We start from the raw sequence: 15,089 nt of genomic DNA on the forward strand, positions 1-15,089 counted from the left end.
CTATGTTCTCACAGCATGTAAACAGTACTTGATGAATCCTTCCACCATTGGGTTGTTTCCAAATAATAAATCCTGAACGTTCAGATTTTGCCTTTCATCTGACAAAGTGCTTTGTGCAGCTGAGATGACTTTTGTTATCCCTCTACTTCTCCTGTTTTCATTTTCCATGTGTAAGTTTATGTGAAACATTATACTTGCAGAGAAGTAAGGGAAAAGTTGCATACAGTTGTTAAAGGCTGGAAGGATTTTCAGTATAGGACATTATATTAAATTGTTTATTGCAGGAGGGGGCTATATCCCTTCACTTCCTCCCTTTTTTTCCTCTCCCACTGCCTTTATTTAAGGGATCACTTTTTAAGAGAAGTATTTCAGAGAAAGGAAAAGGGGGGGAAGGGACATTTTAATCTCTTGAATCAAACAAACAAAAAAAGCACTGTGGAGAACACATCTGAGTGTTATAATCTCAGTGTTTAGAATTGTTGACGAATATACTACAAAGGAAGTATTAATGCCACATCATGCAGTGTAGTTAGGACTTGTCTATTTTTGCAGTATCTGAATCTTCTAATCTGTGTGGAATACAGATAATCTGACGTATTTCCTTTTTTTTAAATTAACTTCCAGTGGAGGTGGCTTGCATCTTCAGCAAGGCTTTTAGCACTTTAGCCTTCTGCATTTATTCCTCTCTGTTTAGAACTCATTGTAGATAAGCATCTGAAAGAAGAAATACAATAAACATTTGTGTTAATTATATCATTTCCTCCTACTCTTCTCCCCTGCACCATATGTTCTCTTCTCTATGCCTCTCGATTGATTTTTTTTTTCTTTTTTTTTTTTATTAGGGCTTGATACGTGTCTAATCAGAAGACCTCAAAGTAGGCTCTGATGATGCAAATGTGACCCTGTTACTGCACTCTTTTATAAGTGTAAATACATCTGGAGGTAAAGGAAATAACAATGGGATTGATTTGTCAGGTAGAGTTACTGTATGTATTTATGTACAAGACTTTCCCTTAGTCTGTGTTCTGTACTTCAGCCTTTGTGTCAAATCTCATGTTACCCTTTGCCCTTGACTTGGGTTTTTTTGTTTGGGTTTTTTTTTCTTTTTTTTTGGGGGGGGGTTGGTTGGTTTGTTTTGCTTTGTTTTTCCCCCAGTCCCTCAGTTATTTTCCTGAATGTAGTCCACTGCAAAAGCTTTGGGGATACATCAACTTTCTCTGACTGTGCCTGTGACTTTCTGTTACCACACTTGATGATTCACGTGTCCAAATTTTATTTCTGCTTTCACAGGGAAAACAGCTTCTTTCATTTTCTGTGAGATACTAAAATGTGCCATTGTACTTGATCATCAAAGACACAGCAGGAGGTTAGATGCCATTTTTATCCTTTAAAAATGGGGGGCCAGGGGCTGGGCGATCCAACTTAATACACTTGTATGGGGAGCTCTGCTTCTGAGACCACTGGCATGTAAGTAACTTACCTGCCCTTACTGCTAAGATGCACTTTGGTTTTAGAACATAAATTTGCTAAGTGCATAAACATTTTCCTTCTCTAATCAGTTATCTGTACATACTTTTTTCTTGTGGGACCAGCATTAAGGATTCTTCCAGATTTGGCAGTTACCTATAACAGCATAAGGACATGATAGAAATGCCACATTACTTCCAAAATATAAATTAATTACTATGCTTCTTTGAAACTTTGCTTTCTTCTGACTTTGGTCCAGGATGTCATAAGGCTGTACCAAATAATGAAGCACACAGCTATATCCCCAGTATAAAGGAGTCAAACCTTTTGGCAGAACTTACCTCTTTTTTTTAACTTATTTTCCTTGGTTCTTATGCAAACCCACTTAGGAAAGTTTCTGCATCTTCCTCATGAGGACAACATGGGGGAAACAGTAACATTGGTTTTGAACCTGGTGTCTTGACCGCAGTGATCTGCATACCAGGAATAGTCAGTAGTGGTCAGGCCACGATACAATAGCTTGACAGAAAGTGTTGTCACTTCTAGTGGTTTATATGTATGGTTTGTATGTGTTAGACCACTGTTACAGTATAGGTTTGCTTTCCATTCACTGAATCATTGAGAGGAACTAAATAACTGCATGAACATAACCAGTGTGCGTTAATGAAAGATGCTGAAAGCACTCTATGGTATAATGCATACAAATGTTTGTTAACACAAAAGGAGCTGGCCATGCTTGTACTGTCAAGTATAAATTTCTTTTTTCAAGCAAATTTTGTTTTCTGAGACTAGCGATAATGAAATAGGATTTCTATATTAAACAAACTTGAGTGTCCTGTTATACATGCCAAATGCATAAATTGTAGATCTGATAAGGTATTGAATGTATAATAAATATAAATAAAGTCAAGGTTTGACAAGTGATTTTATCATCTTTTTTTGCCAATAATTATTGATGGTTTTAATACATGTTAAATTTCTCAGGACTGTTTAACACAGGCACGTTGTATGTGCTTTCAAAAAGTTTCTAGGGCTCCCAGTAATTGTTTGAAGAATGAAGCTGTTACTTGTCACTAGTGCTTTGTGTTGTCTTGAAGCAGATAAGTATCTATGTTAATGTAAAACCGAAGTTTGAGTCCCACAAAATTAGCCTTATGAATTTCCTTCCTGAGATTGTTTAGCATGTAAAAAAGCTAAACAGCACAAGTAGTGAGGCAGTCCACCATTCCTGCTTCATTCCTAGTTTTGAAAAAATACTATTGTTTATATAATGTGTTCAAAGGGGCCCATAACTCATTATATACGGTTAGTCAGCCATGTGCATTTTTACGTTTCTGCCTGTAGGTAGGCTGAATACCTGGTGACATGGCAGCATATTTAAAACACTGCTTAGAAAATCCACAGTAACAGCACAGATAATAGGACTTTCAAAATGGTTGATTAATACACAAAATAAGTGTCTCTTTCAATAAAACTTTCATTATTGCTTTCATATGAAGGTACGGACAGAAATATGATCTATTTACTGTTCCTGGCGGGGATGGCCAGCGGGTGGTGAAAGTTGCAGTGTAGCATGCTTCTCTGTTCTATACAGTTTCCCTAAGCTAGTGTTTCTATCTTTAAACTTCTAGTTTCTTCTGAGAAGGCAGAAAGCTTTTATCAGCCAGGTGTTGAATAGAGGTTTTGATATTTAAAGCAAACTGTTCAGTGCTCTTAGAAATGTTAATGAGGAAAAAAAAATACAGGTACTACACATCTAGCTTCAAAACAGAACATGTTAAACAAGACAACAATGGTATACAAAGGCAGAGTGAATATTTTGAGGTGTTAATTCTAGCTACAGAGGGAAGAAACTAGAATTCTGGAGCGGACACTGGAGCTATATTGTATGATGCAAGGATGACTCAGCCCATGCTCAGATCATCTCCAGGTCTTGCCATACTTATTTACATTAAAGTTCAATTGCTATTTTAAGTCTGTGCATTTTAGTGGAGAAGGTGGTGAGAAACGAGCAGAGGGAGAAGAATAAAAGCAAAGGGAGGGAGGGTAGATTTTAAAACGCAACAACAAAAATACCCGGACCAATCCCCTCCTGCTCCCCACGCTGCTCTCTCCGTGGAGGAGCTTGTAATCCTATGTTTGCCATATCAAGAGGATTCTTCTATGAGCATAAATGAATAATTTATTCATAGGCTCGAGTCAGTTAGCCCGCATTGATTTACTTGTGCTGCATTTCTTTTCATTCATAAGCCTTTGCTGGTCCCGGTCTCTCGGATAGTGACTCGCTGCAGCGCTCAGGCGTGGGAGGCAGCAGCAAACGTGCCTTTATGCACAAGGACGTGCCGTATATGACTCGATTAAACGTGCGAGCCTGACCTAAACCCGGGGCTCGCTCCGGGAACCCGCTGCTCCCGCTCGTCGGCGATGCTACCTCGGTGGGGATCGCTGCTCTGCTCCTCGGGTCCGTCCGCGCCCTGCTCGGCGCGGCTCCGCGGCCGGGATGCTGGGCGCTCTCGGCGCAGAGGGCTGAGCTCCGTCCATCCTTCGCCTCTCCGGGGTGTGTGACAGATGCTTGTCACGCAGCGGTGCCCTGCCTGAATTGGCCGGGTCTCCGGTGGGTGTGCACGGCCCCCCCACCTCCCCTCCGCCCCTGCCGAGCCCTCCCTAGCTCAGCCCCCGGCAAATGTGCAGCGCGCTCTGCTCGCCTTGCTGGAAGGGCTCAACTCCACTTTCCGCTCCTCCAGACTTTCTCTGCTTTTGCCATACAGAGGCACCCTCCCTCTGGTCCGGCTCCTCCTGTGCCTGCCTCTCTGTCTCCGCGCTATCCCGTTAAAAGGCTGCTGCTCCTGCTCCGCTGAACCAATGCGTTGGCTGACTTGATCTGGGATGAAGGCTGGAGGTTATCGGCGAGGGAAAGGAGAACTCTAGGCAGCTTTCCATTTGCAAAGTGAGCGGTAATTGCAAGAAGAGAGCCTCCCTAGTTGGAATCGATAGTCCGCTTTCTTGCTGCTAAGGGCACTCTGGAGCAGCAGTAGGTCACTGAAGTAACTCCAGCACACTGCTGACTGCGGAGTTGTAAAGAACTACGTGCAAGTGGCTGCAGTAGTGCTGGAAGACGCTTTGCTGTTACCAGGGACACAATAGTTTTCAAGTCATTAGAGCTTTGCTTCTGGTCCTCTCCTTCCATTACACAGAGAGGGTCATTCTTTGGAGGGATGAGGATGGAGCTGTGATTTCTTCCAGTGTCATTCTAGGGGAGGGGGTAAGGTTGGGGACAGAGGCTTTAGAAGCAAAACCCCACTGCTGCTGAATTCGGCTTTACTTGAATTTCCCCAAATCTTTCCAGGCACAGAGAGGCACAATGCCAGAGAATCTGAATCTTCTTCGGGCTTTTGGGGGGTTTTTCTTTATCTTCTGGACAGCTTTTAACACAGCCTTAGTGGATGTGGTTGGATCGGAGCAGCAGATCCCCTTGTCTGTGTAAGTGCTTTCACGCTATTGCTCTCAGGATTGTGTTCAAGGATGAGAACTTGACTGCTCAAGTTCTTACCTTTTTGTATTGCAGATATTTGACTGTTCAAGGCACCTTTGCTCCTCTGTCAGCTGTGTTTAAAGTGGTAGTCTCTAATGCGCTCAGCACTACTTTGATTTTATTGTAGGAGCATGTGTTGGTGGAGTATGTGGCTGCAGAGTCCTAACTTAAGTGCTTGCATTTACTGAAGTTGATGCTGTTAACTCCTGATATGAGAATTTATCATTCAGAATTGTTTTGCCATTTTATCTGCCTCTTTCTTTTCAATGGATACATGTTGTGTTGTGCCAAAGCATGTTTCTGTACAAATTGATTCTTTAAACTTAAACAGTGCAGGTTGGGTAGTTTCATATCAGAGGCCTTACCTTAGCACAGCATCTAGTTTGTGCTTGTACTTGAACAGCTTCACTAATCTTTTGCTGAGCTTAGGTTCCTTAGTGATGTCTTTAATGCAAAATTGCTAGGATCCTTCTGAGTGCAGCTGAAGCTGTTACAGTGTGTGTTGCTTGCTATGACATGTGTATTACATTTCTTCCTGTTTCTCATGTTTTTTTTTTTTTTTTTTCCTCTCAGTGTAAAGCTCTGGGCCTCAGCATTTGGTGGAGAGATCAAATCTATTGCAGCCAAGTACTCAGGTTCCCAGCTCCTGCAGAAGGTAAGGATCTCTTCAGCTGTAATAAGGAAGGTTTTAACAGAGAAAATGGAGGCAGATTTGATTTTTTAAATGAATAGGAAAGCAGTGCTGTACATGCTTTGGTCCAACATCTATTTTTGTATTGAATACTAGTCCCTGATGACCATTTGTATTGCACTGCACTACCTGGAGAGTCCTTGATTAAACTGACATTTTTCTGTTTGGATGATTTTTTTTTTTTTTTTGTGTTATCACTAGAAAGTAAACTCAAACACTTTTATTTCTTGAAGTCTAGGCTTTAGCCTAGATTGCGGATATTTAATCTGGTTGCTGCGTTGTGGTGTTGATGTTTCTGTGTAGAAACAGCAGCTGCTTCTTATGAAAAATGTTAACTTCATTCAAGGAGCAGAATTAGTAGATATTGTATTATTTTCACCCTATGCTGTATGTACGCAATTCACTGTATCGGGAGAAGGCGGCTGCACTGTTGTTTGTCATCTCTGCAGTTTTTACAATCCCATTATTCCCCCAATCATCTCAACCCAGTGCTGGGATGTATTACATCATTACAGATAAGAGGAATGAATGTGGTTATCTTCTTGCTCAGCTGCACAGCTGGGTAATAAGCTAGTGAAGTATTGCAAAAACTTGAGAAATTGGTATAAGTCTGCATAATTGGGGTGGAGGGTAATGAGAAAGCGGATCTGAATATTAGGTATATATCAAGGACTGTGTTTACTCTAATTTAAATATGCAACCTATAGTAAAGTTCTGTATTGTAGACAATTTATTTTTACAGCAGCTGCTGAAAAAATATAATGAGACACTAAGAGGTATATGTTAAGACTTTAAGACTGATTTTGCAGCATTTAATATGTGATCCTCAAAATGCAATATGGAAATGGAAAAACATAGAGACATTCACTGACTACAGAGATGCTCATTCAACGCATGTGTTAAATTTCTGCTGCATTTTTGGATGTGATTTTTAGTTCTGAGTAACACTTTTTTTTTTTTTTTTTTTGGTCTGATTGTGAAGGAAATTATTCCTTGAGCTTGTAGCACTTATTTTGAAAGGCTTGTGTATGTGTGAAATTATGTAACGGACAGTACATGTAGCAGTTGAAATATAAAGCTTATGCTAGCCATGTAAAATGAAAGCAACTGACTTAATGATCATTAAAAGCATATGAGTTCCTTAGCACTATCTGTCTTTTCAGTGTTGTACACCCAGGACTGCAAAACATGAACTTCACTAAGCTAATACACAGGTATTAAGAACAAAAATATTTGAGGTCTCTTACTACCTTTCAAGGCCATTAAATGGCTTCACTTCAATATATTGGGCAAACTTTTATTTTAATCTGAAAATCTGGACATTTAGTATTTATTATACTTCTAGCTCACATTCTTTAAAGTCTGTGTAGTTTTATATCATCACATTTTTGTATGAACTCCTTAAATTTATACAGCAGATGGGCCTTTCCATTTTGATTAGTATCTAATCAAGTATTATTAAAAGGCTTTAATTTTTTATTGGGCCATAACAAACAAGTACCTTTATTTAACTTTGGAACTGTTCCATACACAGCCATTTTTGCACTAAAATGGATTTAAAAATGAAATGTACCAAACACAGGTAGTCCAAAAAATATAGAATTTCCTGTGTGTTGAAATCATGCTAAAATTGACAAAGAATCAGTATGAGATCCTTAATCATTCTTCTCTTCCTCATAGTAGATACTGCTGTCATCCCTTCTGTAATGTATTTTTTCCCTCTGAAGTAGCAAGATTTCTTCCTATTGGTTGTTATAATTGTAGGTAATTGGAAGCTATTCATTTTACCTTTTCATCAGCATCCTTTCTATTTCACTAACAAATCTGTGCTCCTGTTTTTGAAGGTGGACTGTATATATTCATTCTAAGCTATTGTTTTTGTTTCTTGCTTTTGTTATGATATTTCATTATTTAATGAAAGAGGAAAGACAAAATGCAGATTTGACAGGTATTTAGAGCATTTTTATTCTTCTATCATATCCTCTTTTTTTTTTCTTTTATCCCTTCTGGTTACAGTAGTTTTAGGAAACCTCTGGTGCTTTTTATTTTTATTTAGAATTCCAAGTGTCTCTGGCCTTTTAAGCTTGCTATTTCTTGCTGTTGATCATGGCAGATGACTTTAACATGTATCTTTTTCTATTGTTATAAAGTATATTTCTTCTGTAAGCTTGTGTGAATAAAAACATACCAAACTTCAAGATTTGCAAGTATTTTCAACATGCAAAGTCAGTGACAGAAGTTGTCATAACAATTAAGGAAGTGATAGCACAGTAGGGCTCTAAATGCAAATGCCTTTTTTTTTTTTTCTCCCCCCTCCCTCCCCACTAGCCAGGCATCAAGAATCCATTTGGTATTTACTGTGAGCTCTGGGTGATCAGAGTCAATGTCTTTTTAAAGTCAAGATTCCACTTTTAGAAGCAGTGCAACTCCTAATATTATTGGAGGGATCCACACTTTCTGATTATGAATTAAGCATTGTTACACAAATGAAGACATACAATGTATGTATAATAATGTATCTGGGCAGTATAGATTTCTCAGTTACCAACTGCTTTGTAGTGCCATTTAGTTTAATAAAGGCTTGCTAAATGAAAAATTAATGTAAAGGTTACTTGATTCATTTCGTTAGCATATATAGTGAGCCCTACTTTCAAAGGAATGCGTTTGAAATCAAAGTGTGATTGACAGTCTCTACTGCCCAAATGTTTTACACGTTAAGAGCCATTTGACCCATACTAAAATTTCATTGAGCAAATGAAGTTATGCAAGATACTCAGTAAAGCAAAATTAAGCCAGGTTATAACTGTGAATATTGATTTAGTTATTACAATTCTTAAGTCTTGCTGTCCTGTGAATATCAAATGAATAACCAGCATGGCTGTCCTCTTTAGTTTCAAAAAGATGCATGAGAATATTTTTGTCACTTTTTGAAACTATCTATTTTTTAAAAAACCCACTGCTTGCCTTATCTTAATAGGATGCTTTATTATTTTATTGCATTATGATAATCTTATCCAAGTATGTTGTTATGCCTCCTAAGAGTATATGGGATATGTGATTTTTCCAAAAATTGACTTTAGATGAAATACAGACACTGCAAACAGCTCAGAAAATAATAATAATAGTTCAGTAGCTAATTTCAAAAATAATGATGAGCTTTTAAGCAAAATTAGCACTTAAAAATGTAGCATTTTAATGTTCTACTACTTGCTTTCAAAGTGAAGGAAGGCCGTTCAGTGTTCAGAAAACCATACAGAAGAAAATAGGACAATATTATTCCTAAGTTATCTGTTTTATGGAGGTTTTACAGTTGTCATATAGATTTGGCAGCGTACAAGAAGCTGCTTGGTGCTGTAGACATGCATACTCTTCACCTACTTAGCAAATACTGCTGGGGCCTAAGAATTGATTCAAATTTTAATTGTGTCTTAGGTGCTTATATTCCCCCCCCCCCCCCCCCCGACTTTCAAAAGACATCTGCCTTATTTGAATCTTGACACTTCTTTAAACTTTTTTTTTTAAACACTCTGATTATGTTTAGTGAGTACTGTAGTAAATGTGAGAATGTAGTCCACTGGCAAAGCCAGGCTTTAAGTATAGGTTGCAAAGCGAGTGTTAGGTGCTGGGAAGATATTCACTTCAGCTGCTACAATTAGAATTTTGGAGGAACAGACTTTGGGGAATGCTACTGTTCACATTACAGTGTCCATGATAATAATGTGTTTTCTATTCCATACTGTTGCAAAATAATAGTAGTAATAAAATGGAAGCAAAAAATGCAGGTAACGTGCCTTCTGTTAATGTTAAAAATAATAGTTGTTACACAGTAAAGCTTTTCTAATATCAATGAAGTTTCTGATTCTCTAAAAATGCGGTGTGGTCTATGCTTTCTCAGATTTCTTTTGGAGAGACTGCCTTTTTTTTTTATATTCTGAGCTTTGATAATTCATGATTTGGTCCGGAATAGTCGATATTATTTTATTGCAAATGTAGGAACAGTTTCTAACTGAAAAGAAACTTTTATTTATTGGTTCTGCTATAAAGGTTTCTTAATGGAGACAAGTTTGTTTAAGGCTATCTCCGATTTTTCTTATGTAAGTCGTCTAACAGAGCCTTCACTGTTATGTAAGCACTGACTGCCTTGGTCTCAAACAGTCTGTAGTCTGCATCTGCCTACTCCTTTCAACAAATTTTTCATTGTGTTAGGAGTTCTCAAATCATTGTGTTTTCTCAAAGCACGTTTTTCAATCAGTATAGCATTCCTGTTTTTAAAGGTTCAGAATTGCATTTTGTCTTACTGACTAGATTTGGTGCTGTATCTTGTTAGTTTCTTACAACTGTGGAAATGTCAGTGCAAAACTAATGTAATGGGGTGATTTAGATCAATTAGCATTCAGCTGGTGTATCCAATTCATGCAGTACATCTATCTTTAGTTTTAAATCGTATAATAGTGACTTAAATTCTTTGGGAAGTTTAGTCCAATCATCTTGATGTTAATTGCATTTCTTTTATTCTGCCTTATGTTGGTTTTGGTCTTTATAGCATGTTTCTTCTCTGCTCGAGACACCGCAACCTTTGAAGGAAGGGTCAGTAGGATTGAGACGTGCAGTTTAAAGGATAGACATGGGCTGGCTTCTTGGATATCAATTTAAACTGCCAGCTGAGAAATTTTAAAACTGAAGAAATAATACTGGGGTTTTTTCCTATCAAAAATAGGAGAAAAATGGTTAAAAAAAACTGTAGACATATGACTGATTTTTTAAAAAACACAACACTACCCCCCCTGCAAAAATCCCAAGTGAACAGCAACGTCCCCCCAACCAACCAAAAAGAAAACCAACCAACCAAACAAAACCAACCCAACAACCCCCCAAAACCCAAACTCCAAAACCCCACTAGCCAGGTAAATGATATAGAGCTTATCAAAAGCTTTATTCAGAGTTCATTCATTATAATTCAAACTCCTGAAGTCTGTATTATGTAAAATGTGTCTCCTAGCACTGAATTAAAATCAAGCATTAGAAAACAAAAGAAATATGCATCTGAGAATCTTAAATCACTCTAATTCTGATGATGAATGCAAATGATGTTTTGGAACTTGCAGATCTTGAACCTACATCCCTTTTAATTCTTACAGATCTTTGGGCTATATGAATCACAAGGTTAGTTTCCATGCCAAACTAGTTATGGAGCACTTCAGTGTGTTTGAAGTATTTAACGTTGTTATCTGCAGACATAAAAGTGTAAATTCTTTTGGATAGCTATTTTAATTTTAATTTGTTCAAGAAAAAAAATAATCAAGCTCATTCGTATGCTGCTAACGTATTGGGTGGAAAAACCTGCTGCGTCCGACGCTAATTTTCAGGTAGCATATTGAATTGTAGACGAAAACATCACAGTGCTATCAAACTTTCAGTAGTGTGGTCTCTCTCTCTCTCAGTAACAGAGAATAGTTTTTCCTTCTTTCTTGTAATGAAGTTCTGCCTTCTCTGGAGGTGTTGGAAGATTTTCTTTGCCTTCAGTGAAGTTAGAAATGCATCTTGAATGATCTGTGGTCTTACTCTCATCTCCTGTTTGAACGTTATGTTAATTTCTTGGTGTTGGTAATGTTTTTAAAATGCAGTCTAAATCAGCCTGAATGTCAATCATTATGTTTTATATTTCTCTTTAACTAAAAGGAAAGCCTTGTTTTAAGCCATGGTGAATTCATGCTCTTCTGCAATCAGCACTCTATGTTTTGCAGTATTTTCTGTGTCTTTCTGGGTTTTGCAAGCACAGCACGATTCTCTTGTATTATCGAAAGTACATATGTTCTATTGTTAGTATGTAATAGAAATATGAGATGGCTTCAGTAAGTTTATGATACATGCATTACACTTTCAATAATGTCTTTTAATATGGAAATTATTGAATGGACAATCCAACTGGAAAACATCGCATCTTGAAAGGAAATGAATGCTAATTCCCTTGCTTAATGCATTTATGGTTGTTTGTTTTCACATCCTGTATTGGAAAATGCTTACATTTCAAGGTTAAAAGAGCCAGTCTCCATGCAAATTATCTTGACAGCGAAGGTATGTAGAGCCATGAATAGATGCTGCATTGTAGTGGTGATTCACTTTTAAGCAACTACTAATCGATACTCTACACTTTCAAATGTCATTACTGTTCTGTAGGGTACAATTTTTTGTTGCTGATAATAAGTGGTTACACATTGTACAACACAAATTATATATTGATAGGATAGACTGTATTTTAGGTTGCTGTAGAAACTTCACTGAAAGGTCTCCATGAAATACTTTGATTAATATGTTGTTCTTAAGTTCCATTTTGCTTTTTCTATGTATAATGTTTTTGCAAAAGTGCACGGACCCTTTTTTTAAAGTTTTAAAAGTTTTTGTGACCCTTTTATCATCTGCGCAGTTCACATGTAAAGTTTAAGTACTTTCTGAGAATGAATAACAAAATTGTTACAAAACTTGTATTTAAAAAGCAAGTCTGTGCAAAAACACTTTTTTTTTTCTTTTTTTTTTTTTTTTTAAATTAGAATTGGAGAGACATTGGGAAGGGTCTTGGAAGCCTTTCCAGAGGTGATGAATTCCAGGGACAGGTACTTTCTGAAAATATTCTTCCCTCAGATTTCCTAGGACTTTACAGATGGAGTTATCCATCTTATAGTTGATAACTAGTACACTGTTTCTGAGGTCGATGATATAAGACATGAGGAGATTGTGATTGGTTGAGAGAGACAGACTTCACATAGGACTGTACAGATGTTACAACCAGCATATTGAATTTAATCTGGGAAGAAAATAGTAGACAGTAGAATATAGAGCACAGGAATTAAGCTGTCATAAAGCCCTCCTGCCTAAGAGAGTTGGCTTCATGCGGTCTTTAGCAGGGTCTTAGCAGTAGCCAGAGCATCTTGGATTGTTCTATCAAGCTAGACTTGAGTTGACAGTAGGTAGAGGTCAAGTTTAGAAGAAAATAATTTGTTTAGGTAGACAAAGGTAAAATAAGGTCATCTCATCAATGGTGCTCTTTGAGAATGAAGGGAGAAACAGATTTGAATTTATAGTGAAGTTATCGTTAGGTGCATAACTGTATGTTTGAAATGTTCTGGATTCAAATCTTGGACAAGCCTATTGGTGGGGTGTGTGTGTTTTTAAATGTATCTTCAAAATAGGAATGCCTGACCAACTCCCAGTGCCAGGCAATTTTCAGGAAGGAGATGGCAGTTGAGGAGGTGAAGGTGATTGCTGCAGTGGAAGACAGAAATGCATAATATGCTTGCTGGATGCTTTGTATAGGAATACGATTTTCAGTTCATGCACATGAGGTTCAAGTTTATTTACTGGAAGATCTCTAACACAGAAAAAATGCACATTTTTCAGAAGACTCTCAAAACCCTATGAGAAAGCAGATTGCCTTGGTAAGAGTTTTGGAGGCAGAGATGGGCAGAATTGTTGCTTCCGCTCCTAGACTAATTTATGTAAGTAGACATAATCTTGTGTAGATGCCCTCAGAGAGACTGAACTCTTGCATTAGCTTCCTGTTATATGTGAGGTTTCCTGTTTGCTAGGAGCACAAATTAGTTTTCTCTTGCTTTTCACACTGATTCCTTTTGCACTTATTACAAGCAAGGGTTATTCTCTCTCCTCTCTCTATTGACTCTTTTTTTTTTTTTTTTTTTTCCTGTCTGTTGACTCCCCCCCCGCCCCCATCAACTCCACCCATCATAACCGATTATGGATGTGTCAAGACACTGATTTACAGAAGTCAGCAGCAGAGGAAGTCACAGACTCCAAGTGTTCTTGCTGCGTCTGGTATCTGTGGCTATTGTGAATATACTGAGGGGATGAGGGAAAGTTTTACCCTCAAAGATTCATCTGATCTGATACATTTTACCTGTTCCCCATTTCTGCCATATTTTCTGGTAAAATGGCTGATGTGGCTGTCTTTAATAGCTGTAGAGAGCTGAGAGTTGACTGGGAACCTCATGTATGATAAAGCATATGTCAAATCCATATTTATAAGGCTACAAGTGTTCTAAACTGTAGAAACTCTTAAAGGTAAGACAGTTATGTTGCATAGACGGAGAGGGACAACCAGTCCTGAATTCCAAAAAAACCTTTCAATGTCTGATGCAGGCAGGTACACAGTGTGAAAGAGAATAACCTTCAATTAAGCTAGAAAACTGGGGGGGGGGGGGTGGAACCCCAAACTAAAGGGAAAAAAAAAAGTGTATTTCCTTTTGCACTAAGGAAGAAAGTGTGGAGAAATGTAAATGGGGCAGGGGAGAGGGAAGAGAGGAAGAAAACTAGGTCTGCTTCACTAGACTGTGATTTAGTGCCATGGGCCAAGCTGTGCCTGAGCAAAACTAGTAAAAACTTGAAAGGAAATATGGCAACATTCTTCACATGCAGAAAACCAGGAAGAAGAATAAGTATGTTCTCTGTGTCCATGGTAGATGAACAAGAGCTGGTCTTTAAACACAAGAATTAGGTTTTCCTACTATCACAAACTTTTTTTTTTTTCTTCTCTGAGAGAAAACACTGGAATAGGAACTCTTGCAGGGTGGCCTTTCAGAACAGGTTACCTGCTGTTATGTAGATCTCATTTGAACGGCCTTATGTTAGGAAGATGAGCTACATAATCTTTTATTTTGGACTATAAGCAATGAAAGTAATTGTATTTCTTCTTTGGCGTCTATATCTATGCACTGTTAAGCTTTGAGCCTTTATCTCCTTAAGACACAGCTGAGGAGTCCTTCAACTTTCAGAGCAGAAACAGGTCATAAAACACGGTCATGATTGCTGTTTGGGTTGGCCGAATGCTTACTTTTTCCCCCTCCCCTTTATAAGCATACAATCAAATGATCTTATTAAAGTATATGGCTTTTTACTATAGAAGGATAAATATATTAAATATAACAGATTAAACTTGTAAGCAGTCTTCATCTTATTTGACTTGGTCCAACAAGCACATGGTAAGAATTCAGCAGGGTTAGCTTTTCGAGATGTCTCAACATGTTCTTATGTTAAGTGTAACTACGAAGTACAGAGTATAGAGCTTCACTAGGGCTTGTTAAGACAGTGTGATGTTCCAATGAGAAAGAAGGAAATGGTTGATTAGATGTAAACTCCTGGTTTATTCTTTATGTATGTGCCACATGTTCTAGTGCTTTGCTATCAGCAATTGTTGGTATTTAGCAAAGTTTCTTCTTGACTCTTCTTACTCTTGAGAAGATTTTTTCCTAAGCACTACTTATGGTGAATTTTTGCATTTTCTAGGTAGAGCCTGTTTGGTTGGTTGGACAGAGTCATCAAGGCATATACATTCTGGCAATGACTCTTAATCAGAAAAGTGTTTGCCAGGTGGTTGTTTCTAGACATTTG

General features: G+C 37.9%; 1 protein-coding gene and 1 long non-coding RNA gene across 6 annotated transcripts in view; one reads left to right on the forward strand and one right to left on the reverse strand.

Annotated features, from left to right (window-relative positions):
• Positions 1-436: 436 nt before the first annotated feature.
• On the reverse strand, positions 437-4,016 carry LOC128136883 (uncharacterized). The gene is made up of 2 exons (XR_008233514.1): positions 3,899-4,016; positions 437-714 (listed from the first exon to the last, which is right to left on the reverse strand). It is a non-coding gene; the product is annotated as an uncharacterized LOC128136883 (long non-coding RNA).
• Positions 4,017-4,211: 195 nt separating this feature from the next.
• CACNA2D3 (calcium voltage-gated channel auxiliary subunit alpha2delta 3) overlaps positions 4,212-15,089 on the forward strand; it is a 478,462-nt gene continuing 467,584 nt past the window's right edge. For 2 of the 5 annotated variants that reach the window (XM_052777209.1, XM_052777207.1), the window contains exons 1-2: positions 4,238-4,947; positions 5,573-5,654. In XM_052777209.1, coding sequence (XP_052633169.1) covers positions 4,829-4,947; positions 5,573-5,654 — 201 coding nt within the window. In that variant the 5' untranslated portion in view covers positions 4,238-4,828. Of the gene's footprint in view, positions 4,948-5,572; positions 5,655-15,089 lie in introns of all 5 variants that reach the window. The other 3 variants (XM_052777206.1, XR_008233512.1, XR_008233513.1) reach the window with 3 other exon arrangements.

The sequence above is a fragment of the Harpia harpyja genome, chromosome Z, assembly GCF_026419915.1.
Source record: "Harpia harpyja isolate bHarHar1 chromosome Z, bHarHar1 primary haplotype, whole genome shotgun sequence".
Taxonomy (NCBI): domain Eukaryota; kingdom Metazoa; phylum Chordata; class Aves; order Accipitriformes; family Accipitridae; genus Harpia; species Harpia harpyja.